General features: G+C 37.1%; 1 protein-coding gene across 2 annotated transcripts in view; it reads right to left on the reverse strand.

Moving 5' to 3' along the window:
* The window catches only part of AZI2 (5-azacytidine induced 2), a 36593-nt gene that overhangs the window by 2387 nt on the left and 7384 nt on the right, over positions 1 to 26822 (reverse strand). The window contains exons 2-7 of one of the 2 annotated variants that reach the window (XM_067753548.1): positions 15851 to 16071; positions 14224 to 14349; positions 13636 to 13735; positions 12421 to 12569; positions 7513 to 7571; positions 1988 to 2106 (exon numbers count right to left, since the gene is read on the reverse strand). In XM_067753548.1, the coding sequence (XP_067609649.1) occupies positions 1988 to 2106; positions 7513 to 7571; positions 12421 to 12569; positions 13636 to 13735; positions 14224 to 14349; positions 15851 to 16066 (769 nt within the window). In that variant the 5' untranslated portion in view covers positions 16067 to 16071. The remainder of the gene's footprint in view (positions 1 to 1987; positions 2107 to 7512; positions 7572 to 12420; positions 12570 to 13635; positions 13736 to 14223; positions 14350 to 15850; positions 16072 to 26822) is intronic. The other variant, XM_067753549.1, reaches the window with a different exon arrangement.

Consider the following 26822-nt stretch of genomic DNA (forward strand, 5'->3'; position numbering starts at 1 on the left):
CCATATCATAGTGAACATGAGGAAATTCCTATTTTAAAAAGCTGGAAACCAATTCACTTAAAATACAAGTAAAGACCCTGTTCCTGGCTCTTAATATGGCTGGAGAAGGCTTGCAGAATGTTTGTGTGTCAGTGGAGACTAAGAAAGCTGTTCTTAAGTTTTAATAATTTTGTTAGATGTAATATTCCTTAGCTTAGTCAAATCTGTTTTCCATAGGTGGTCCAAAAGTAAATTTTTCCAGAAATAACTACATTGTGAATTGGTGAGACCCAACTGAAATTTGATATATATTAAAGGCTTTTATGGATAAAACAATTTAAATTAAAAGCTATAAAATCATCTCATTTCTTGTCAAATATATATAATGGTAAATGTAAGTTCTGCTATGGTCACAATATAGGTCAAAAAAAAGCAAAAAAAATGAGTTTAGTAACATGTAATGGCTTAGAAAACAGACCGCTCTCCAGCTGCTGTTCAGCCACAGACAACACAAAGCAAGGGCGTGCCTCCCTCCCTCTGTACGGATACCAAGTGCCACCAAGGCCTGACTCTAGTTTTAAAGGAGAAAGAAACTGAACCACATTAAAAAATAAGCTCACTGCCCCTTTTCTTGGGAGGAGGTGACAGTGCTCAGCTTCTGGACAGGGTGACATGTGGGTCTAGAGAAAAGGTGCCCTGGGCTTATCTCTGTCCACTCCGCAAAGCACTCAATTCTTTGTGGAGAGTGGTGGCCCCAGGCCTGGCACTGTCGTAGGAAACGTGCTAGAAACTTGCGGTTAAAATCCTTCACCAGCTCAGAAACGACACGACAATAAGCGTTTCCAAATGAGTAGAGAGCATTTCTCCTTAATTATTTTTTGGAAGTTCTATTTAGTATATAAGAGGCTCACTGAAAAATTACTCCATGAGTCTCATTTAAGAGAGGTCTTATTTCTACCATCAACTTAAAGTTGTCTCATATGTAACCCTGGCCACTGGAAAACCTGAGGACAAAATGAACCGTAAACTAAGTTGGGGCATGCCAAAGTACCTTATTGTTTTGCCTGGTTCGTAAGTAACTAACCCTAGAAACGGAAAGGCAATTCTGAATTTAGCTTTCTGTCCCAACATGCAACGTCCCCCACCCCACAAGAAACATTTCTGAGGAGAACTATTTATAAAATCTCTCGTGCCCTCTTTAGGGACAATTTGAGGTGCAAATGACAGTTTTAAATTAATGATTTTTTAAAAAATAAAAAGTCACATCTCATTCCTTTAAAAATAAAGTTTACAGCATTCAAATTTACATTACACAACTTTACAGGAATACAATCATTACGTAATAAAAGGTACAAATGCACTGATTTTTCTCAGTATAGAAACAGCTTTGGCAAAGTAGCCACTACTAGTTAACACAAAACTCAGGAAAAGGTTTAATCAGCCAAGCAGTTAAATATGCAAAGCAATGAAAATTTTTGTTTGGTTGAAAGGGCTAAGTGAATATAGCATCTAGTCTCTATTCAAAACAATCTGTTCTTTAAGGAAAGAAAAATTAAGTTTACAAAAAATGAAAATAACCAAGTAACGAATCAGAGTTCTCTCTTTAAAAACAATTTAAAGAGCTACGTCTTTGGTATATTCTGTAGCACTGGAATGAAAGTAGCTTTTGGTGTCTTTTTTTTTTTTAATATATGAAGTAGTTGTGGTAAAAGGTCAACTAGAGCAAACTTAACACCTCAGCCTTGAACACATAAGCAACACTTGGCTGAGAAAAAAGCCACAAGGGGAAAAGAATACAGTACTGAAGAAACACACATCAGCAACACCTTTATGTGTGAAGTTGACCAGTATGAGGCTGAAGCCAGAGCAGAGAATGGGTGGCTGTGAATAGACTACATATACTTTGGCTTATCAAACTCATTTGATGAGATTTCGATAAGATACGATAACGAGTTGCTCTTTGAGCAGTTTGGCTGGAATCAGTGGTTTCCGGCAAACCCTGACTTGCCTTTCTTGATTGCAGTTGGGGTTTTCAGCTTTCTTAGCAGTTCAGCTTGTACTTGAGTCACCAGATGTAAATTAGACATTTCTCTCTTCAGTTCCCAGTATGCACTTTGCATATTATCACTGAAATACAGGGTTGTTTTTTTTAAAAAAAAAAGTTAACGGTTATTATTCTCTGTGGAGAGAAGGGAATAACTTTAAAATAGAAATGAGCTTATCTTCATTTCTGCTCAAATTGTTGTGAAATAATACAAATTAAACAAAACATCCTCATTAAATAATTAAAATATTTAAATAGAGCATTATAACAAGTGAAAAAATCTTATTCACAATAACACTGACCTAATTTTTATCAATTAACTGAACTATATTAAACAGAAGGGTATTATAAAAAGTATTCTAACCAACGAGTTTAATAGTGCTCTCCTCAGGACTGAGATTTTATGATAGCCTATGATGTGCAGTGGCGTTAATATATTTAATAGTAAGGAATATGGTCTTCACTTGCAAATCTGATCAAGAATAGGGCTTCCCTGGTGGTGCAGTGGTTGAGAGTCCACCTGCCGATGCAGGGGACACGGGTTCGTGCCCCGGTCCAGGAAGATCCCACATGCCGCTGAGCGGCTGGGCCCGTGAGCCATGGCCGCTGAGCCTGCGTGTCCGGAGCCTGTGCTCCGCAGCGGGAGAGGCCACAGCAGTGAGAGGCCCGCGTACCGCAAAAAAATAAATAAATAAATAAAGTGACATTCATTCATGGATGGATTTTGAATTTGTATTTATCTTTTGATTATTCTGTTCTGATGTTGTGAATTGAAATGCTGTTATCAATTCTGAATGTACACCGAAGCCCACATTAAAATTTAGGTTTCATGCATTCCAGTCTTTTATGTTTGACTGGGCTGTCTCATATTGTTGGTTCTAAACCAATGTGACATGACAGCACAAGACATGAAGAGCCAGCTGATTTCCTGGTAAGGGAAAAGGAGCTGGAGAGAGGATTATATGAAACAGAAATAAAAACTTCACAAATACCTCTCATTTTACCTCAATTATCTGAAAAGTTATAAATCAGTTATTTTAAACCTAATTTTATTGAGTTTCATCTTCCATTAAGCATTCTTATTTGCATATTCATGATTTTTTTTAGGTTCTTAGTTGCCAACTAAATAAATCAAAATCTTCAACACATACGTAAGAACAACTGATCTCATAGTGTTCAAACAACCCTACTGCCTCTTAAAGATATTAGTATAATTTTAGTAATAATGAAATCAAATTAAACAAACATGTCACGTCATGCTTCAATTTCTGTCTAGCTATAAACAAAAACCTTTAAACAAACTACAAGGATAACACTTCATATCTAAATCTAATATCTTATTCTAATTATGGAAACAACAGATATATTCAAAAACAGTTATTTTGAATTATGGCATTCCTTTTTTGTCAAAATATTCCCATTCCACTCAGACTATAATTCTTTCAATAGGAGCAGGAGAATAAACTTTATACTGCTTTTGAGAAAAATCTACTTGTTTTAATCTGTTGTAACGTCATTTGTTAACCAGTTGTCTATTAAAAAACACAGGGATTTCTGCAGGTTTTTGATAGGTGTGAAATAATTACTTCACAAAAATTAGTTAACCACCTCTGCTTCGGCAGTCAACATCTGAGCCGTGTGCTACAATGAGTGTCTCACATAGGAACTGTCTGAAGTGTGAAGAGTCAGTGGTTCCTTGGTTCAATTCTGGGCATTCAGCATGCTTCCCAAAAAGAGTTACTCACATTACGTAGCAGCTAAGTGTAAACACTGTACATGTGCTAATTCATGCAGACAGTCATGATATGAATCATACAGATTAAAAACAGTGGCTTGAGATTGTAAATCAGTACCTGACTTGGAGAAAAGCAAGTACAGTACTCAAGACAGTGTTTGGATACTGGAATATCAAACATTGCATCATTCAAAATAGCTACCCATATAAAATAAGAGAAAATTATAATAGAGGTGTTAATGCAGCACTAATACACATTTTCCAATTCAATTTAATGAAGACTGCTTATAAATTAGGTGACACCAAAAACTAGGTCACCTAGTTTAACATATGTCTAATCTTTTTCTTTGGCCCTTAATGTCACCTGAATAGAAAACTACAGATATAAAAAACTAAAATTATTACTAAGTATAAGCTCTCCCTCTTGTGGATAACAAAGTAATGGCAGTTACTTTACACTTCATTTATATTAAAGTGCTATAGTCTTCAAAGTGTGTTAAAATTTTTTAAATTCTACTTGAACAAATCATTGCTTAAGTAAGACTGGACAATTGTCATCCACAGATCTTTAGCAGAGCTCCAGCTAACCTTTACTTATCCAGGTATTTTTGAGCCTATAAACTGTTCCCCTTCTACCTCCCACCAGCTGGGAATATAAATTAATTTTGCTTTAAATACCATACAAGCAAAATCCTAATGATATATATAGTTGTGTACAAAGAACTCATAAAGCTACTTGAACACTGAGATGCAACACCAAAGCACCCCAAATGAAAACCCTAAGAAATAAGACAGATGAGACAAAAAGTTAACAGTGGTTGAGCATGTACTATGTGCTAGACAGGCACCTCACCCGGTTCTCACACAAATGCGGCAACCTGGGAGCTCACTTCACACACAAGGAAGCAGGTGCCGGAGAACTTCCTGACTCTAACAAGCTGCTGTTCAAAGCTGCCTTTCAGCTATCCAGTCCTGTGACTGACTGCTGCCCTTTGTGGGTAACATTTTTCAAATCATCATAACCTTCAGCTTCATCACATTTGCCAACTACTGACTTCCAACACAACCTTCTTCGTCCCAGTATAAAATTCCACACCTCTAAATTTTAAACGTAATGAAACCTGCTTATCCACATCTCAACAAGGGGGCATGTGTCCAGCTTACATAGTAAAAACTATGTAAAAGCTCAGTTTTCTTAATTGACACTGTACGTTCAACTCTTTAATACTGAATGTTCCTTGTATAAGAAAAATCTACTTGATTGTTTTTTTTACTTCAGCCCTATTTTTCTTTAGCTTTTGAAAATTTATTGAACTATTACATTCCCCAGAGGAATTAAAATGAAAGTATGGGATAGTCTTAGCCAAGAACTAGAGACTTTGAAATGTATATCTTGACAACTGTGATTTCTTCAAACAAGCATCTTTCAAATATTTTTAATTGTAAGGCACAGCAGGCAATCATTTTACACTACAACCCATATTCTGTTATGTTCTATTCTGTTTTCTTATTTTTAAAATGCTTGTCTTAACTCACAAAATTTCATGATCAACTAAGGCAACACAGCACAGTGTGAAAAACACTAACCTAATCCCTATTTTCTAAACCAAGAATTTGCATCTGAAGAAGTTACCCCATACCTAGATCTGGCTTAAGAACTGAAGGCAACAACATAAAGGTAACCCCAACTAGTACACTGGCAGGACATTGGCCAAGTTTCTGATGGGCAGGGCTGTTATTGTTAAATGATACTGTATACAATGAGGAACATATAAAAGGCCTCCAGTAATTAACATGTTCACTCAGGAAACAATATGGTACCACCTTGTTCCCCTGGCAATATGATGGAGGAAATGCAAAAAAGGAGGTGTTCCAAAAAGGGGAGTTTTCCAAATAACTGGAAAATAATCCTTAAAAATACCTGAACTTTTAGTTAATGGTTTTATGGAAACATTCCTACGTGCTTTTCTAATATAGTAAACTTAATTTATCATCTGAATTGTTCCATTTAGAAGTGGATGATGTAACTTAAAGACTAATAAAACATAGGACTATAAACTGTGAATAGGTATAAATGATAAGGTAAAGGAAAAACAAGATAAAATGCAGTCAGGAATGAGGCTAACATAAAAATGCATGATATAAAGTTTACCAAGGGTAAGCTACAGTTTGGTTATTAGTTTTCTAGTTGCTAACCAGAAGAGGGAGAGCTAATCAGTTCTGCAATCCACACTGCTATGGGTCTGCAAACACAGAAATGTACTTGAGCACTGGGGAGCCATTAGGACCCGCTTTAATTACACAGTTCTTTAACATACAGAAACTCTTAGACTGAACTTAATTCATTCTAAAAGCTTTTTCTCAGTTGATACCCTGAATTGATACTGAGCTTTAGAGAATTCAAAACTGTACTTCAAAGCCACAATTACATAGTTCTCAGCCTCAGAAACCAGACTCATCTCTTGGGGCCTTCCTCCTCCTCCAAATCCTGGCCTAGAGATCCTTCACTGTCTTTTTAGTTATATGATGCCTTCAAACACACATCTTTTTGGTGGGTGGCGGACAACTTTTCAAGTTATTCTCAAAAGAAGTGATCCAAATTATGTAACACTGCCCATGAATGGAAGCAGAAGCCTTGTTCTATACCATGTACTTCTAATAAACTATATAAGCCCTTTTATTTGACCTACTGATTCTAACATGCTTCTTTCCAAAAATGGTTTAAGAAGGCTTATAAAAATGACAAATACAACAAAATTAATAAGGGGAAACCTAGGTTGACAGGAAGAAAGAAGGTAACTGACATAGAAGACACCTTGGAAAAATAATTCACATGGACGCTATACTAGACACATGTTTTAAAAAAAGGAAAAACTTCCTTGCTGTATATTTAGATGAAAGTTGAAGGTATAAGTGTACTGTTTGAATGGCAGGGCTGAGAAGCTGCAATAGAGACTCTGGCCCATGACGCCTATAATACTTACTGCTGGCCCTTCACACAGGAAGAGGGGCTGCACCATGTTTCCTCATACTGTTTTCCCCAACTGAGCATTTCTCTCCATTAGATTTTTGATAGGAAGAATAGGTATGAGATAATTCAGTAAATTTTGGAAGCCAAACGAGCAAACCATGAAGTCAAATGAGTATGTTTCATTGGGTGGAAGCATCCAAGGAGAGAGGGGATGTTAACATAGCAGAACAAAAATTATCAGATAAAACAATGCACTTATGTTACTTAAATAAAAATGATATATATATTTGAGGAAAAAAAGGGCCGAAGTAGCATACATGAACTCTGATAGCTACTTTTATTCTTACCCCAAGAGGACAGTTCTCTTAAAATTCATGTCATTATCAAAGAGTAAGGCTGTCCAAGTTTGCCCTTAAGACAAAGTGATATTGCTGTGTATGAAAATGTATAATTCTTCATGTAAAAATCAGAATTACAGAATACTTCTGCACAACTAGCTCCCTAAAATCCTATCTAAAATATTACTGAATGTTCAAAAATTTTATCTAAGGCATCACAATATGCACCTCTCTACTGCCCAAGTTCAAGCCTGTTGTTAAGGAACAGTTAAATATTTTTTATAAATACATTGTGATCAGAAATTACATGCAGTACCCAAATAGTGTCAACCTGTTTTTAAGGTTAAATCATAACAGAAATCTATGTACCTATACAAAGTGGCCTACAGAATAATAATTATTATTATATAATGTATTATTATTGAATGCTGAAGGATGTTCATACCTTGAAATGCTTAGTCTTTGGAGATCTCTGCTCTTCAGATTGTCTTCCTGAGATGGGTACTGTCATTGTTTAAAAAACAGTTTAAAAGTTGTAATTGTTACCTTCTATTTATTCTCAATACTTTATTACCCTACACGTGCTTCAGCTTTTACAGAATACATCTGTAACTGTACAGCATAAAACTAGTATCTTATATTCAATTTTAATGAAATAACTCCAAATTTATACAGGTATTTCTAAATCATTTCCAATTATTTAAAGTCATTAATGCTTTAATTTTCTTTAAAAAATACACTTGCTCTCACATAAAAGACCTTGGAGTCTTACAAAATGTATTTCTGATGATACCAATCTGAAATCTATATTCAAAAAAGGGTAACAAATTGATCAAATTACTGTTTCTTCAGGTATAGCTGAGTGAATTCCACCAGAAAATGGAAGTTTATTGGTATTTCACTTTTTGATATTATTACAAAGAAGTACCAAAATTTAACAGGTTGTTTAAAAAGATTAACATAAATTTCTTCTTTCCACAAGAAAATGACAGGGAAAGGACTTCATAAAGTCCTTATATACTTCCAAGTTTTAGTAGTTTAGGTTATAGATGACAAAAAGAACCTATAAAAGATATTTAAAAGTGGACTTAATACATTTAAGATAACTCTGTAACACACTTGTTTGCAATGCATTCAATTCAGGGTCTATAACAAATAAAAATGACTACCACAGGCACTAATTCTATTAGCAGAAATGGCCAGTATAAACTAAGAAAACAAAATTTAACTTTACCATTTCTTATTTATATAATCTAAATGATATTTTTTAAAGTGGAACACTAAAAAGCCACAAAAGGACTTCATAAGTCCTCTGAGTTTGGGAGTGTAAAATATCAAAATGTACTACAGAGGGCTTCCCTGGTGGCGCAGTGGTTGGGAGTCCGCCTGCCGATGCAGGGTACGCGGGTTCGTGCCCCGGTCCGGGAGGATCCCACGTGCGCGCGGAGCGGCTGCGCCCGTGAGCCATGGCCGCTGAGCCTGCGCGCCCGGAGCCTGTGCTCCGCAGCGGGAGGGGCCGCAGCAGTGAGAGGCCGGCGTACCGCAAAAAAAAAAAAAAATGTACTACAGAAGTTAAAGTGTCTTTGGATCTGATTGTTCAGAAAATACCAACTAAATACTGTAAATGATTTAGTTGCATCTCAGGGAGCCCTGTGGAGAGGGAAAACAGAACTGGCCCACAAGTCAGAGGAAGTCTGACCACTAACAAAGCACATAACCTTGGACATTTTCCTTTCCTGTTCCTCATAGGAAATGAAGGAATCAGATCAAGTCACTTTTCGTTTCTCTGTATAATTAATTAAAAATACACATTTTAATTAGTGTATACTTATACATATACGCACAATGGAAACCTTCCTTGTTTTTTGTTTTTTTTTGGTGGTACGTGGGCCTCTCACTGTTGTGGCCCCTCCCGCTGCGGAGCACAGGCTCCGGACGCGCAGGCCCAGCGGCCATGGTTCACAGGTCCAGCCGCTCCGCAGCATGAGGGATCCTCCCGGACCGGGGCACGAACCTGCGTCCCCTGCATTGGCAGGCGGACTCTCAACCTCTGTGCCACCAGGGAAGCCCAATCTTACTTGTTTTTAAAGCCAATGATAGTAAACAAAACAAAACAAAAAACCTAACAGTTTTGCTTGGTGAAGTATTTCTCCAGCTACCACCTAACAATTCAGAAAATCTAACGTAAATTAGTAAAAAGCACAAAGGAATTGTCTCTAATACTCAAAGACCCTGTCCCTGGCCAGTCATCAGTTTTTCATGTCCAAAGGCAGTAATGGATATGTTTCCCAACTTGTGCCATCTGATGTTGGAGTTTCACATAAATGGGCCCATAGCTACAAAATCCTCGGAAACACTGTTCAAGTTAAATAGGTTCCTGTACTTCAGGACTGCTCAGAACCTTTAGTACACACAGCACACTGTGCATCTCCAAAGAGGCTGTCATTGGCTACCTTAGGCATCTACACCAACTCCATTTACTGAGCCAGTGTTTCCTACGCTTCAGTCCTAGTGGTCTGTTTTTCTAAAAGGATCCACTGTTCTGAATATAAGTGGCTGGAAAACTGGAGGATACAGAAAGTAAAGAAGGCCCATAGTGGAAATGACCCTGGAACCTTGACCTCATTTAATACCAAACAATCAACTGAGCTCACTAAGTACTTCAAAAAAAAGCAAAGCCCCCAAAACACCACTATTCTGTCCATGTAGGATGCTATTTCACACTTCAGAAGGTATTATAAAATATGTTTCACAGAAAGTACCATCTTAAAAATATTTGTAAGTATGGCTACAGTAGATATAAGATTATTAATGTGAAAATAAATTTTCTCTCCATAGCTTGCTCTTTGACTCCCATATCCAAGAGGACTCTGACCAGTAACACCTTTGAAACAAGACTGAAATGTACACATCCCACAATACCAAGATTTAAACTTGGAACCCTTGATAAATTGATAAATTTCCACTCCATCTTTCCTTGGTTCATATCTCTATATTAGTTGTGAGCATTTTTGACTTTAAATCTCCCCTCCTCCAGCCAAATAAATTCCTATGAAGAAGGGACCGTGTCTTAAATCCCCTTTTCAAAAAACAAATTCCTCCCTTCCCTCACCTTCAACTCTTAAAGTTTCTTAGTCTCAGCAACAAAGACTCAGCAATAAAGCAACATCATCAGCAATAAAACAAGTGATTTCTAAAGTTTCTTCTACCTTCAAGTCTGTTTCTGTGATTTGTGAAAGATCAATTAAACTAAAAGCAAATTTATCCTCTAGCACCACCTAGTGGAAAACAAATAATAAGAACTGAACTGTATTAACACATATACACATATACACCCCTAAAGCGCTTTTCTGGATTACCCTAATTAAAATTTTTGAAACACATTCACTTATTGAATACCCTATGTACTAGGCACCACGCTGCTTAGATATTTAATGTCAAGTTTATAGAAAAAAGTTCAGTTAAATGAGTTTGCTAATGTCACAATAAGCAACACAATCATGAACCAAGTTTTTATGATTCCATGGTTCTGCTTCTTACTCTATAAGGAGATATCCATTATTTATAAAAGCTATCAAATCATTTCAAGTAGAAAGTATATACTGACAATTGTAATTCAGAGCTTCAAGATGCAGATCTTTTCCTGCAAGCACATCTTTTTAAAAGAAGCCTCTCAAGGGCTACGGGCAACTGGGCTTGCAGGACAGGATGCTGGAAGCTGCTAAAGGAATTGTGCATGTGATCACGGGTGCAAAGCTAGGAAAATCAACTTCAGATGTCAAGTAGGAAAAACAATTTTTTTTTTCTCTAATGGGAGGTGATAGTAATTTTTATAGTGGGTGTTTCCCCTTTATCAGGCCTGGGGGCTCCAAATCAAGTTCTCACTGTCCAGTTCAGAGGAGTTCACTGGGTAAAGGCCAAGGTAGGATGCTATATTATTCTTAATGCCTGTCTCATTCTTAACCAGTGGTCACCTTCAGTAAAGACCACATTACAGACGAGAGACCTGTTGGCTCATCTAAGGACACCTGGGACTCAGGGCAGAGTGCTGGCTGGCAGTCAGGAAGCGTGGGCGGAGCTCCTCTTTCAGATGGTGGCTGCTCAGAAGAACCTAGGGTGGGGACATAGCTCCTTAGTAGTGCTGGATAATCTGATGGGCAAAATGTTGACCTGAGAAATAATTATCTACGTGGCTACCTTAGTTTGAAATACATAAGTGTATAGAATGTATATAATGGCTATTGAACTCCAGACTATTAAACTTTTCAATTTCTTGTAATAATTATTTTAAACTTTGTGTTTGGAGCATTGCTCCCACACTGCTCTGCTTCTCTATCATTCCTTCTTTTTATTCTCAGCATTGTCATGACATTGAAAACATTTATCCAAGCTTTTCTGAACCCAATGTAAAGTTGTCCCTCAGTATCCTATCCACGGGACACTGGTTCTAGGATCCGCAGTGGGTACCAAAATCTGCGTATGTTCAAGTCCCACAGTCGTCCCTCTGTATCCTCGGGTCAGCATCCGTGGATTCAACCAACAATGGATAGCGTAGTCTACAACCTGTGGTGGCCTCGATCCACAGATGTGGAACCCATAGATACCAAAGACCGACTGTATACTTACTGAAAACAATCCTTGTATAAGCTTGTATAAGCAGACCTCCACAGGTCACAACCCCATTGTCCAGGGATCACTGTATTAGTAGACAGACTCTGGGTGAGGACCCGAGAGGCAACTTGTGTTTCAGTGGATGACTTCAGGCTAACCACACTTTAGCAGCTCAAGCAGGGTTTTTGTTTTGCTCCCCACCCCCACCCCCCCGCTCCACCAACCCCAATTCTTGCATTCTCAGCTATTAGCTGAAAATTAAAGTTGCTCCAAAAGTATTAGACTTCTGAGAATTAGTGGATGCTGTAAAGTTTTGTTTTAGTAATTCTAAAAGCAAGTCTCCTGTCATGTCTAAATTAATCAAATTATTACGTTAAATGAAGTGGGAAACTTAAAACCTGAGTTCTCTTTAAACTTTACAGAGAAAAAAATGACTTAAGGAAACTGAAGGAAAGGAAGTCTGAAAGAACAGCTTTAATAAATTAATAAACTAATAAGGTTTTTAAAAATTAGCTTTTAAACAACAAAATCATAATATAATTCTGGGATTATGCTAAAAGTATAGTTATCATATTTTAGCAAAAATGATTAAAGGGGAAGATAAAGGTGAATTTTCAGATAATGTGACTCTCTAAGTAGTTATAATTTATGTCAACTCTATGATTTAACACTTAGTAATAAATCCTACATATGATGCACACATATGCATGCTGAATTTCTCAATTTAATAATTCTGTAATACCGTTTGTTTGGCTTTTTGTAGCTCTATTTTGAGATCTCTACATTCCTTCCTCATCAGTTCCAGTTCTTGTTCCAAACCATGGATCTTCAGGTCACAGCTCAACTTTTCCACCTCCCAGTTGGATGAAGGTGGATTTAAATTTCTTATCACTACAAAAAGGACGGACATTAAAATTGTTATTTCTGACTTCTACATTGGTTGCAATTCGAAAAAGATTATGCCAATAAAATGCAGGTTAAAAGAAAAACCAATATAAATAATGAACAATTACTAAGTTTCTGAAAAACAGTAATTACTTTCATGTATCTATGCTAATAAGAAATCTAGCAATCTTATTTTAGAATGTATTAATTACCCCTATCCCTGATTTTTGGTTTAGGTTAAAGAGCAAATTTGTCAGCCTGAAACTTTAAAATATACAACACATATCAAGCATATGCTGAAATTATATATGGATGAATAATCTATATACGTCAAGGTTGAGAGTGATAAGAATTAAATGAAGTGAGTGAACTGATGCTCACTCAGCTCATCACTCCATCTAGTCCCTTTAGAAAGTATAAAGTTTGACCATCAGGCCTAGAACATAACTTCCGAACAATTTTATTCATAAACATTCCACTGTACAAACTCAATACCACTGGATATGGACTAACCCTTGACTTGGTTCCTTAGGCTCTGTATATAGAAAAAGACCCAATCAGCTGCCATGAGAGATCTCACCTCAACCTCCCATCAAAAGGTCTCTCAGAGGCCTACTCGTCAGCTTGTCTCATCAGAATGAATGTGCATGGGAGCAGGCTAATACCCATATCTCCCACTCTTAACTTTTCAACATAGCATCTCATCTGCACATTGGTAACAACCTTTAGAAATTGGGGCGGGGGGAAGCAACTGTAACTACTCAATGACAGGGCGTCTAGCAGTGGGCAAGAGGCTTTGGAGAGGATGGGGTTCTACTCCTTTCTTCATCTACTTCACTGCAAACTAGCCCTGAATAAAAACCATCAAATTTTCTCTAGGAAAAGTACAATTTATATCCAAGGAAAAGTTAAAAGTTGATACTTTGTAAAAGCAGAGCAATTAATATAAGCCTAAAAATTAAAAAATAAGTCCTTAGGATACAGATATAGCAAACTGATCATGGATATAACACAGGAATGGAAAAATGTATTAATTGCGTTAGAATAATTATAACACGTTTAAGTGGCCTACCCTGCTGAGTTTCCACCTCTGTCCTCAGCTGGAGGAGTTCTACTTCTTTAGATTGTAGCTGTTCATTCAATACTTTCAAAGATTCAGAGTTGTCTTTATTCTAGTTAAGTAGAGAAAATGCCAAATTACATTCAATAAAATCTATAGGTTGGTATTATATATTAATTTTCAGGTAGATGTTGAAAAAACTGATTCTATCCTTTGAAAAGCAAGGTGGGAAATGAACTCAGTTTTTCACTAATCTTTTTCTAACTTAGGACATATTATTCACTGGCTTTTTAAAAAAAACACAGTGATAAACTCTACTAAGTCATGATTTTTCAAAAGAAGTTAGTGGTGTTAGATGTACTTCAGACCTAAACATCAAAAAAAAAACAAAAAACAAAAGGACCTAAACATCATTACATATTGAGTACATATTTTGTATAGAAATAACTTACAAATATTCCTATCAAAATTTTCTATTTTTGCCTTGACCATGCAAATTTTTTATCTAATAAGTGTAAATATCTCATTTCTAATTTTAACCTCTTGAAGGAGAAAACTCATTTACAACATACAGATACCATCCTTTTCAAACCAACTTACCATTTTATCCAATTTGCTCTTCAAATTATCTCTGTCAATGCAAACCTCTCGATATGCATGGTAGGCCTTATTTACTTGTTCTCGTCCCACAGAACTTGTTTCTTCATCCTTTCGAGCTCCTATAAGCTAATGGTATAAAATTAGAAGACAAGGCTTAAGAGGACGTTCTACATAAGAAAATAAGTCAGTCTTCTATGGCTGCACGACTTACCTTAATTACTCTAATGCAGGGAATAAAGCCTGGACCTTAATTACTCTAATGCAGGAATAAAGCCTGGACTACAATTAAGTGAACATTTCACTTCCACACAATTAAGCTTTACTGATTAAGAAAGTAAAAAGTACAGAACAGATACTTTTAAAACTCTTCTTTCAGGCTTTTACTTAATCAGTATCTTATACTTTGTAGTAACTATTTATAATATTAATTCGTCACACTAAACACAGTACAGCATTCTTTCATAGTGCTTATGTGTTTCCAAGCCAGCACACAGTATTTAATTTCCATCATCAGAAAAATATCAAGTTAGTGTGTACTTGACATTTTAAGGAATAGACGTGTTAGTTCAATTCCTATATTATTCCAGAAGAGAAATTATTAGGATTGTTGGTCACAAAGTACAGAAATATTTCCAATGTTACTTATACCAAATCACATTTTTCTATTGACTTTTAGAATAAACCTAACTACAAGCTCCAAAATGTTACCTTTTGTCACTCTATCCAGTATGTCACAATTTTATTTAATAGTCATTAAGAAAGTTCATACGAATACAAAGAAATTGATTATTTTTACAACTGAGTCTTTTCTTACTTCCTCCAAATGAGTGAAACTCTACCAAGCCCTATCCTTAAGTTTTTATAACTAGATCATTTCCTTCCCCCTTTGTGCAAGCTGCTGTCTGTAATGTACCACTACACTGAAGATCTAAGGATCATAAACTATGATCTGAAGAAAAATGAACTAAGTTAAACTTTAAAAATAAATGGATGCGTGAGGAAGATTTCCCAATAAATGGATAAGTGAGGAAGATTTCCCAATAAGCTAAGTAGATCTGATGATTTATAACTGAATCAGCTACCTTGCTTATGTATTCTATAACAGTTTCTGCATTAAAAGGTGTAAACAGAAGACATTAATTCATCAGTTAAATGCATTCTTATTACGTGTGTTCAAGAACAAAGGAGAATGTTGAGGTAAAGATGTCAGTCATGGTAAAATTTTAGTACTGACGAAAACGTTATTAAACGTATCAGAACAATGTTCCAGGAACTTCTTCCTTTGACACTTCATTTCCTTTGTTGGTATATAATTTTTTGCACATATTAAAAAATCCTGAATAAAATACATACAGCTATGAAGGTAAGGCAATCTGATAAAAAGAGGTAAGAAAAATATTTGAACTTTAATCCCTTCATGTTGTTAATCCTATTCTGCAAATATTCACCAAGCACTATGATAAGTGAAACACAGTAGGCTAAGTAAAATGCCCAGGGTTTTGAGATTAGCAGTGAGTTATCCTTAGAAATTTGGTACTCATGGAAGACAGAGCAGAAAAATATTTAAAATTTCAAATGCTTTGAATTATTAAGTCACAAACATAATGAAGGTAAACAGATAAATTACCTTTTCTTCCAAAACTCTTATTCTTTTTTTTAAGAAAGAGTTCTCTTTCTCTGAATCCTTAAGTCGTTTTTTGATGTCTTCATATGCAGTGACAAGGGCAAAATGTGAAGCAACAGATTCATCTCCTGAATATATTGAGACTGGAGTCACTGTATCTCTCCTATGGGCTTTTTCATGATTCAGAATGCAGATATCATCTTCTACCAGTGCATCCATGACAGCTATTTAAAAACATAAAATAGAATGTCTCATTGAATAAATGAGCAGAAAAAAGAGGGTATATTTGGAATAATGTGAATATTGGGGAAATGTTTTAAAACTCATTTCTTTTTCATTTTTTTATTGAGATACAGTTGATGTATAATACTATGTAAGTTTCAGGTGTACAACACAGTGATTCACAATTTTAAAGGTTATATTCCATTTATAATTATTATAAAGTATTAGCTATATTCCCTGTGCTATACAATATATCCTTGTAGATTATTTATTTTATACATAGTAGTTTGTACCTCTTAACCTCCTACCCCTATCTTGCCCCTCCCCCATTCCCTCTCCTCACTGGTAACCACTAGTTTGTTCTCTATACCTGTCTCTTTGTTATATTCACTAGTTTAGTGTTTAGATTTCACATATAAGTGATACCATACAGTATTTGTCTTTCTCTGTCTGACCTGTTTCACTAAGCATAATACCCTCCAAATCCATCCATGTTGTTGCAAATGGCAAAATTTCATTCTTTTTTATGGCTGAGTAGTATTCATTCCATTGTACATATATACCACATCTTTTTTTCTCCATTCATCTGTCAATGGATACTTAGGTTGCTTCCACATCTTGACTATTGTAAATAGTGCTATGAACACTGGGGTGCATGTATCTTTCTGAATTAGTGTTTTTACTTTTTTTGGATATATACCCAGGAGTGAACTTGCTGGGTCATATGGTAACTCTATTTTTAGTTTTTTTGAGAAACCTTCATACTCTTTTCCATAGTAGCTGCACCAATGGCTTCTTGATGATAGCCATTCTGACAGATGTGAGATGATATCTCATTGTAGTCTGAATTTGCATTTCTCTGACGATTAATGATGCTGAGCATCTTTTCCTGTGTCTGTTGGCCATCTGTATTTGGAAAAATGTCTATTCAGGTCTTCTGTCCATTTTTTAATCAGGTTGTTTGTTTTTTTGATGTTGAGTTGTATGAGGTATTTACATATTTTGGATATTAACCCCTTATCGGTCATAACATTTGGAAATATTTTCTCCCATTCAGTAGGTTGTCTTTTCATTTTGTGGATTATTTCCTTTGCTGTGAAAAAGCTTTTAAGTTTATTTAGGTCCCATTTGTGAATTTCTGCTTTTGTTTCCTTTGCTTTAGGAGATAGATCCAAAAAAAAATACTGCTATTAATTATGTCAAAGAGCGTTCCGACTGTTCTCTTCTTTATGGTTTCAGGTCTTACATTTAAGTCTTTAATCCATTTTGAGTTTATTTTTGTATATCTTGTTAGAGAATGTTCTAATTTTATTCTTTTACATGAACCGTCCAGTTTTCCCAGCACCAGTTATTGAAGAGACTGTCTTTTCTCCATTGTATATTTTATTTAAAAAAATTTTGTTTTTTACTTAAGTATAGTTGATTTGCAATGTTCTGTTAGCTTCAGGTATACAGCACAGTGATTCAGTTTATGTATATATAATATGCGCGCACACACACGCACACACACGCCTGTTAACGTTTGTTTTGCTTTATTTCAGACAACATGAGTACTAAGGGAAGGTTTTGTTTGTTGTTTTCAGGGTCTGGTCTTCCATCATTGTCTATTTGCTTTTCTGATTTTATAACTGAAAGCTTCCAATTGCTCTCAACTAAAGTCAGAGTTTGGCATGTCCAGTGATTTGTTTATATCTAGGATTATAGGAAAGTTAGGCAAAAATAAATGTGTTTACTACAAATCTGAGTAGTTGAAACCTATGATTCAGTCATTCTTCACCAACACCAATTTAACAATTTCTAACCATGTAGGACAACTCCTTAAGTTAGATTCTTTGCCAGTTTATCAAGAAAGTTGAAAAATACCCCAATATGCCCCCAAAATGGCAGATCCTCATAACCATAATTAACTCCTGCTGCTTCCAGTACAAAACTGCACTTTCTCCTAATGATGGATAAAGAGTAAAGTTTTCTTCCTCTGAACGGTTTACTTTTTCCTCTCTGGATTCAACTCTGTTCCAAAATAACAGTAAACATCATTCGAATCACATTGCTAGTAGCTGAAATCCTCATATTTCCTTTCCAAAAGGAAAGTATGGGTTATTCCCATACTGCAAACCTCAAGTAGGCATATGTGTCTCTATCTAACACTCTTTCACACACACATTATATCTTAAAAGAGGAACCAGCAGAATAAGAGCACATGGCTAGTTAAGTGATAGGATACAGTCTAGCTTAAGGAGAAGTAAAATTGTGCCTATCTTAGACATCTGACTTAAATCAAAATATCTTACTATCCAACCAAATGGACAGGATTTATTCAACTGGAATCATTCTTTTTTTCCCTAAAGACAGCTGAAAAACAAACTGCTCTACAGAGTTGAAACAGATGGTGTCCCACAGTTTGTGCACTTTGAGGATCCAAGCCTATATGCTTTTGCTTTACGCGAAGTTCTAACTAGGTCAGCAGTGTGACTTCCTACTCATTCATTTTTATCATGAAACAATCATTTACTCAGCAAGGAAAACCCAATGTGGGAGACGGCTGTGCAGTAAAATAATTGTTATGCCATAAAGGGAAGTAATATATTTGAGATAATACAGAATGCTAAAAGGATTGAGGAGTGGGGAGGAGGAGGAGTTTTTAAAGAAGGTACAGGGAAAGATCAAATGACTCTTAACCCTGCATTCTTAGGTGAAGAGCGTGGTTATTTTTATTGTACTTTCTGTACTTAAACGTTAACAGTTTGCTAAGTTTCAGCAGGGGTAACAAGTTCAAGGGCCTGAAAGAGTATGCGGAAAAAGAATGAGGAGGGGAATGACAAGAGATGAGATTGGAAAAACAGAATGGAGACCAATGGAGATCGTCCTTTACGATAAAGAGACTATAGGATTTGGTCCCTATTCTGTGGAATTTAAGAAAAACCTGGACATGATTCAAGAATGTGAGGAATACTTATACAGCAACTATAAAATATATTCATAATCAAATGTAGTATTGTGCTAAGTGTTTTACAAATGTTATCCCCATTAACTCTCATGATTACCCTATGAGGTAGGAAAATCTTATTACACCCATTTCACAGACGGAAAAACTGGGACCCATAAAGGTTATGAAGTTTAACCAAGATCAGCACAAAAACTTGGATTTCAGAGCCTGAACTATTAGTACTTTTCCCTCCCCAATGAATCTTTTTTTTTTTTTTTTGCGGTACGCGGGGCCTCTTGCTGTTGTGGACTCTCCCGTTGTGGAGCACAGGCTCCGGACGCGCAGGCTCAGTGGCCATGGCTCACGGGCCCAGCCGCTCCGCGGCATGTGGGATCTTCCCGGACTGGGGCATGAACCTGTGTCCCCTGCATCAGCAGGCAGACTCTCAAACACTGCACCACCAGAGAAGCCCACCCAATGAATCTTTTACACACTAAATTCATCAAGAACTACAAAAGTGGGAACCTTTTGGAAGGTTTTTAAGTACCTTATATGGAAGGGAGTATAATGATTTAACGATGTCACATTTTATAAAGTATGATAACTGGTCATTTTTAGGATAAAATGCATAGTCAGATTGCTTATTTTATATACTTATATCTGTTGCCTATTTTATTTATAAATCACACAAATTTGCATATGGTCTCTCTCTAAATACAAGAAAACATTATTTGCCTAAAGAATCTTTTTTCAAGTTTTATATCATTATTCTATATATTTATTCTATATACTATAAACATGACTTGGAATGCACTGCCCTAAAAAATTGCTTATCTGTCTTAAAAAGTATATGAGAAATAGCCAAGCACGCCAAAGAGAAAATCCACTTGCATCACAGATACGCATCAAATTTTGTTTTAATAGTTGTCATTTAAATTTGTTATGAAATGAAAATGAAAAATTTAATTTCTATCCTTGCAAAAATAAATATAAAATCACATAAGTATCAGAAATATTAATGCTTATCATATTACTCCATACACACCCAACTTCTGGAGATTAAAAGCTGCAGGGCCAGGGAAAATGAGATCTCAGAAAGGTACCAAATAATAGAAGGCAGATATCCCACTGTATTTATTACTATACTGAAAGGAAAACTGCTAGCAAAGTAACAAAGTAGGCTATGTGTAACCTTTGGCTTTATTGCTTATGCAAGCATCCTTCCTCAACCTTATTTCTACAGAGAAGTAAAGGGAGCTGCAGTAGCCTAACTCACAGTAAAGTAAGATTCAGTTTTATATACTTTGTGATGAAATGCCTCTTCATGGGTATCCAAAGTATCTGGCCCGGAAAATTTGATTTTCTGCATAAATGGTAAAAGCCTAATTGGCAATTATTAGACTTAAACTAGACAAAGCTAGCTTTAACATTCGCGAAAATTTATACTGTATCTAACCTTATTTACCATAACTTAAATTATCTTAAAATAACAAACCTGTGTTTACTTTAATCTTTAAAAAGTGAGTACAATGAGCAGATTATTATCAAAGATTAGAATGATCAAAAGATTAGATAGTATTTTAAATAGCCTAGCAGGAATTGATAATATTAATTTTTAAAACTTAACAAATGTCAAAAATATTATCCCAAGACAAGATTAAGTGGGCCTCTCTCTATCATGAAAGTCAATGATAAATGTATCCTACAGGAACATGAAACACAAAAAATGGTCTTTTACAAGAATATTCTAAGAAACTGGAGCTGACCTAGAGCAGTGTTTGCAAAGTGAGGAATGGACAACTGCCTTAGAATCATTTAGAGTTCTCTTCAAAACTACTGACTGCTAGGCTCCAGTGCAGATCTATGCAAATCAGAATGTTGGGGTGAAAATCATCAAACTGAACTGTCAGTAATCAGTCCATGTGACTTTAAGTCCCATTCCAATTTAAGGACCGCTACTGTAGTGGAAACAGAGCTAAGTGGATACTACGTGATTTACAGAATCCCGATGATAACTAGTACTCTTAAACATTTGTGGGCATGGTTAGTTCTATGTTATCAGTTGGTAAACATCACCTAACTTTTGTTTTTTTTGAACATCTGTATTGGAGTATAACTGCTTTACAATAGTGTCATCACCTAACTTTTGCATGGAGATTTTGTTCTTATTACAGAAAGTTACTTCATATTCATCATTTCATCTAACCACAATAATATAGGAGGATGAGATATATTTATCTATAGACAAATAAATTTATATATAATTATGAAAACATTTTATATATTTGGCAATTAGATTTTGTTTCTTTTCAGAGGTTTACATAAGAGAAGTACAAATTAAGAGAATTAGAAAGGACTGAGGTGAAAGATGTTGACAATTGCTGAGAACAATGAAATTCCCAAGAACGATTAACAGTTGTTGTGATCACCCAATTCCAGTGTCGGGGAGGAGGCATTTCCACACCATCAGCAAGCAATGATCTGGACACCAGCTGGGTGCCCTACAATTCAACTCAATTCTGACACTATCTACCTAGAGATGGCATGGGATTCCACACGTAAAGGGCTCAGTCCCACAAGACTTCCCTCTACTTCAGAAGCCAAAGGCAAGCCCAAGTTGCTACCTGTACTTCTGAGGGACCAGCTGCAAAATGGAGGTTCCAATGATTCCCTCCAATTCAGGATGCCGATCAGCAAGTCCAGGTTGTTACCTGTACTTCTGATCAACTGGCTGTAAATCAGAGGTTCCCACAACCTTCTTGAATTTGATTAATTTGCTAGAGCAGCTTAGAGAACCAAAGAAATCCATTTACTTACTTGATTACTGTTTATTACGAAGGATATTAAAGGGTATGAATCAACAGCCACATGTAGAGATACACAGGACCAGGTGCTAACAAAGGAGCTTCTGGCCTCCTGGAGTTTGGGGCCAGCATAGTGGCATGTGGAAATGTTCTGGTTCACCAACCTGGAAGCTCTCTAAACCCTCCCCTCTTTGGGTTTTTATGGAGGCCTCATTACATAGGCATGACTGATTAAATCACTGGCAACTGATTCAACATATCTCACCCCCCCACCCTCCATCCCCCTGGTCAATGGGACTGAAAGTTCTAATTCTCTAATCACCTGGTGAGTTCCCCTGGCAACCAGCCCTCATCCTGCGGTGCTTTCCAAAAGTCACCTCATTAACATAAATCCAGTCAAGGTGGAAAGTCTCTTGTTATAAGTAACAAGATATCCATTTATGTCACCTTGATGGCTCTGAAAAGGTTTCAGAAACTGAGGAAAAGAGACCAAATATTATGGCAAAAGATGCTCCCATGGCTCTTTTCCCTCAGGTAATTCCAAGGGTTTGGGGAGCTGTGAGCCAAGGAACCATGGATGAAGACCAAATGTATATGAGAAATATATTTTGGTCAGCTGAGTGACCACATATGTTTTTCTTACAAATCACAATATCACAATATTAATGGAGAAAGATGGGCACAATCTGCCAGATGAGGTGGGTAGAAAAGAGAACAGCAGTTGCTGAAGGCTAGGGAAGAGATGTAAAAAGAAGAAGAAAAAAATTCAAACATTATTAATCAGAATTCATCTTAGGAGACCTTAAATTTCACTCTTTTCTACAATCAACATTGAGAGGACTTCAGTTGAGGTATGCTATACATACTGGGGTGTGAGAGACTAGAAAACATAGAATTATTTTCTGACACCAGATTAGTCTTTTTTCTAGGAAAAAAATGATTATCCTGTCGTATTTAATCATCTTAATATTTCCTATTTATTGCTCACTAACCATATGACAGGTACTAGTGCTTCTGCATAGTAGGGGAGAATTCACCCCCCCCCCAAATATGTCTCTTTGGTTATGTTCTAAGAAACAAGAGAGGTGGGGAAAAACTGTGAAGACCAAGTAGGAGTTACCGTTTTGTAAGAAACATTCACATTTTTAAGGGAAATATCCATTTGTAAGGGTGTTTCCCTCTCTCTTCCAGAAAGCGAGGATGACCAAATGTCTAGAAACTCTTATAACAACCTTATCCTTGTTTACTGTGCTTATTCTAGGAACCTCCCATAACTGACTCTTCCTCACCCTTAACATCCCCTTTTGTCTTTAGCTGAGAATGGTAATATTTAAGGCTAGGGCTTTGACCATTTTGGCAAGTTACTCAGTTCTCCTGGGTCTCTCCCATGTATACTTATTAGTAAACTTTTGTTTCATTTTCTCCCGTTAACCTACCCTCATGTCAATTTAATTCTTAGACCAGCCAAAGGAACGTGGAAGGTGATAAGATAAACTTCGTATTTTATGGCAAGACAAGAAAAATTTAAACATAAAAGTTTTCTCTGCCCCTTTGGACCTCCTCCCTCCCCTTTAGTGTGTGTTGTGCATCAGCATTAACCAGACCTCCTTAGGAGATAACTTCCTTCTTAATCTTTAAGGGGCCACGATGACCCCATGACCCACTGCTCACTTTTTGTACTTGGCAGATCTGGATTGTATAAACTGTCAATAACATATCATTTAGAGTATAACCCTTTGTCTCAAAAACATGTAACTGTGCTTTGACCTCTAATGGGTGGAGCAGCCCTCAGAGCATTCTAAAAGACTGTCTCCCAGTACAATCACCAGGTTGGCTCAAATAATATTTCCCATTTCTTTCTTAGATAGACTATTGATTAATCTTTTTGTTGACATCCATGTCTTACCACCAGAAGACACCTGGCGTCTACTGTGAACCAGTGCTCAGTACCAGCATGGGCTCATTAAGCCCCACCAGCTCAGATGTTCTGATGAGTTCTGATATTCAGATCTCATTACTTTTAAGCGATGATCCTACAAATTTTATTCAGGCTGGAGTCTTAAGGGTAACCGGTGCATTTCCCAGGCAGGAGACCTAAGGGGATCTGGGCTGGGCAGGAGGCCCAGGGAAACATAGGTGGCTGGGTTTTTGTTATAGTTAAATTTTAAAAAACAAATCAATATATGGTCTGAACAAAACTTCTGCTAGTGAAATGAGAAACTGAATTAATTCAGGTCTGAAGAACAAGGGACATCTGCTCCTTCCAGCCACAAGGTATTCTCAAGTGACTGAGAACCTAGTGTAAGTATCTGAGGATCAACTCTCGTGATGTTGCAGTCCTACAGGGGAAGGGGAACCCACTACAACCATTAAATACTGCTCTTCCAGAGGTGCACACTAGAAAGACTGATTGTCTTGTGCTCTTGATGCTGAAAACTCAGCTTCTTGTGCACCAGTGCCAAATCGAATCTCGGAGACAGTGTTCTGAGTGAAGTAGAAGAGAATAGCTTTATTGCTTTGCCAGGCAAAGGGGGACAAAGCAGGCTCCTGCCCCAAAAAACTGTGTGTCCCCACCTGGGAGGATGTGATGAGTTTATAGCAATGGTTCAAGGGTGAGGTTGCTGATAAGATTAGGGTGTGCCTCCTTTCATCTGGTCTCAGGTAATCTGCTTAATGAGCTTCTCTGGTTCCTTTAATGTAGTCTCAGGTGGTCTTTCTCTGGTATGAAGAATGCTGACATTTTAAAGAGCTTAAAGACATTGTTATGTGTATCCCTTGAGGGGGAACCAGGACCCTGCCCCAAGGCTGCACAATTGTTTCTTGGCTGCTCCTCCCTCCTCTCTGCATCCCCTCCCTTCCTGCATTAGTAACTGTTTGAATCTGCCCTCTGGAACTCAGGGAGAGTCATGGAGGCCGAAGTTAAGAAACAGGGTACAGGAAGGCTTCTGTGCCCAGGAGCCCCACAGTGTCCTACTCAGTTTCACTCTGAGCACTCTCAGAGGCTTTACTGGGGGAGGGAGAAACCGAGACACGTAGAAGAGTAGAACTAATCCAAGAGTAACTCTTCAGGGAGCGAGAGAGAAGCAGCACACATCCCATCCACCTTTCTATCCTCAGAAAGTTGTTCAGAGCATATCTCATATCTTAATTAGACTACCAAATTCATAATGGGAAACTGTGCCTTAAAAGCCAAACAGCTCCTAGACAGACTGCCACCTATGGGGATGCCAGCTGGGTTTACGTATGCTTGCAAGTGCTTACTTAATTGAGAATTAAAGGATATCCTGCCCTAAAACAGCCAAGATGGGGCTCTTTTTTGGCTTTCCAAAACTGATTTTTGCATGCACAGTTAAAGAAAGCCAGCAGAAGCTAAGTTCTTACCCTGTCAGTCAGTCTCCTGGAACACTGCCTACAGGGTCTACTGGAAACAAGAGTGGTAAGAGTTTTTCCCATTTCTAAAATTAGATTAGCATGAGAAAATATTTGTAGGGCTAGCTCCTCAGTTCCTTTGAATTAGAAAGACTTGTAAATTTGAAGTTTTAGAGAGCTCTCATCTTAAATTATTTTATCTATTTTAATTGGTATGCAGAAGCCCCAGAAGGCTTCAAAATGCCAAAACAGCTTCATTGAAAGATTTGTTGTAGAAAGCTAATGCAATATTAATGTTATAACAAGTACCTAAAATAAACAAAAAAAATCCTTTAAAGACTGATGATCCCTGGTCGGGAACTAAGATCCCGCATGCTGTGCAGCATGGCCAAAAAAAAAAAAAGACTGACATAACTACTGCTCTCCTCTAACCTCCCTTCAAGTACTCATTCTAGTAATCCTCTGTCTGAATTGCCTTCCACTCTGAAGACACTATTAAGTGGTTACCATTAGAAATGGAATCACCCGAGGCTATAAGTAAGCCTGTTCAGATCAGAGGCCAACTGAGGGCCACAGTTAAAGAATTTCTTAAACCCAGGGAGGATCCTCAAAAGTTTCTGTAAATAGATTACCAAGATGCAAGGCCACTGGTTTGACTAAACTGACCAGAGCTGATATTCAGAGCCTGATAGCAATTTTTTTTTGGCATTCTCCTCTAAGCTCAGTGAGGGAAAGAACATTCCAACATAGGTGGATGGGTAGGTCTTGATATCATTGCTGTGGCAATCCAATTCTTTGAGTAATTAAAAACAGGTGTCTGGGCTTCCCTGGTGGCGCAGTGGTTGAGAGTCCACCTGCTGATGCAGGGGACACGGGTTCGTGCCCCGGTCCGGGAAGATCCCACATGCTGCGGAGCGGCTGGGCCCGTGAGCCGTGGCCGCTGAGCCTGCGCGTCCGGAGCCTCCGCAATGGGAGAGGCCACAACAGTGAGAGGCTCGCGTAAAAAACAAAAAACAGGTGTCTTTTTTTTTTTAATTACAAATCCAGTCTTTACAGAACCAGAGGTGTGGCTCCACAAACAATTTAAAGCCCACCAGTCCTTTTACCACTCCCAAAACCTCCCTTTGGTTTTTGGCTAAAACACCACTGGTTTTTAATCTGTGCTTTCGGGATACAAGGAAACCTTTCCCCTCGAGCTAATTATGACTTACAGCAATTTGGTAAATTACACCTTTGTAAGTAGAATTGAAACATTTATCTTTTCTCGCTATCCAACCATTCCCTCCAGAAACTGGAAACTCTTAGGTTCCTAGCACCTTTATCAGGTAAATAAGGAAGGCCACCTCCTGATAGGTACAGGAATCTCAAGGTATTTTGGGGATCTCAAAAAGAGAGAACTTCACCCAAATCTACAGATATTGCAGGCAGAATCTGTGGCAAGCCTTTGGTGTAATTTACCTGGCCTTGAGAGGTCTTTTAAAGGTTTAATCTAAGATTCCTTATGAAAAGTTCCAACACAGCCAATTTATGAGTCTATGTGGTCAATTACAGACTTATTTCGCAAACAAATTAATATGGCTATATTTGGTAGAAATAAGGGTAATTTTAGAGAAAAAGATTATGCTTCAGTGGATATTAAATTCTAGTTTTGCTA

This window comes from Pseudorca crassidens, chromosome 10 (assembly GCF_039906515.1).
Source record: "Pseudorca crassidens isolate mPseCra1 chromosome 10, mPseCra1.hap1, whole genome shotgun sequence".
Classification (NCBI taxonomy): Eukaryota; Metazoa; Chordata; class Mammalia; order Artiodactyla; family Delphinidae; genus Pseudorca; species Pseudorca crassidens.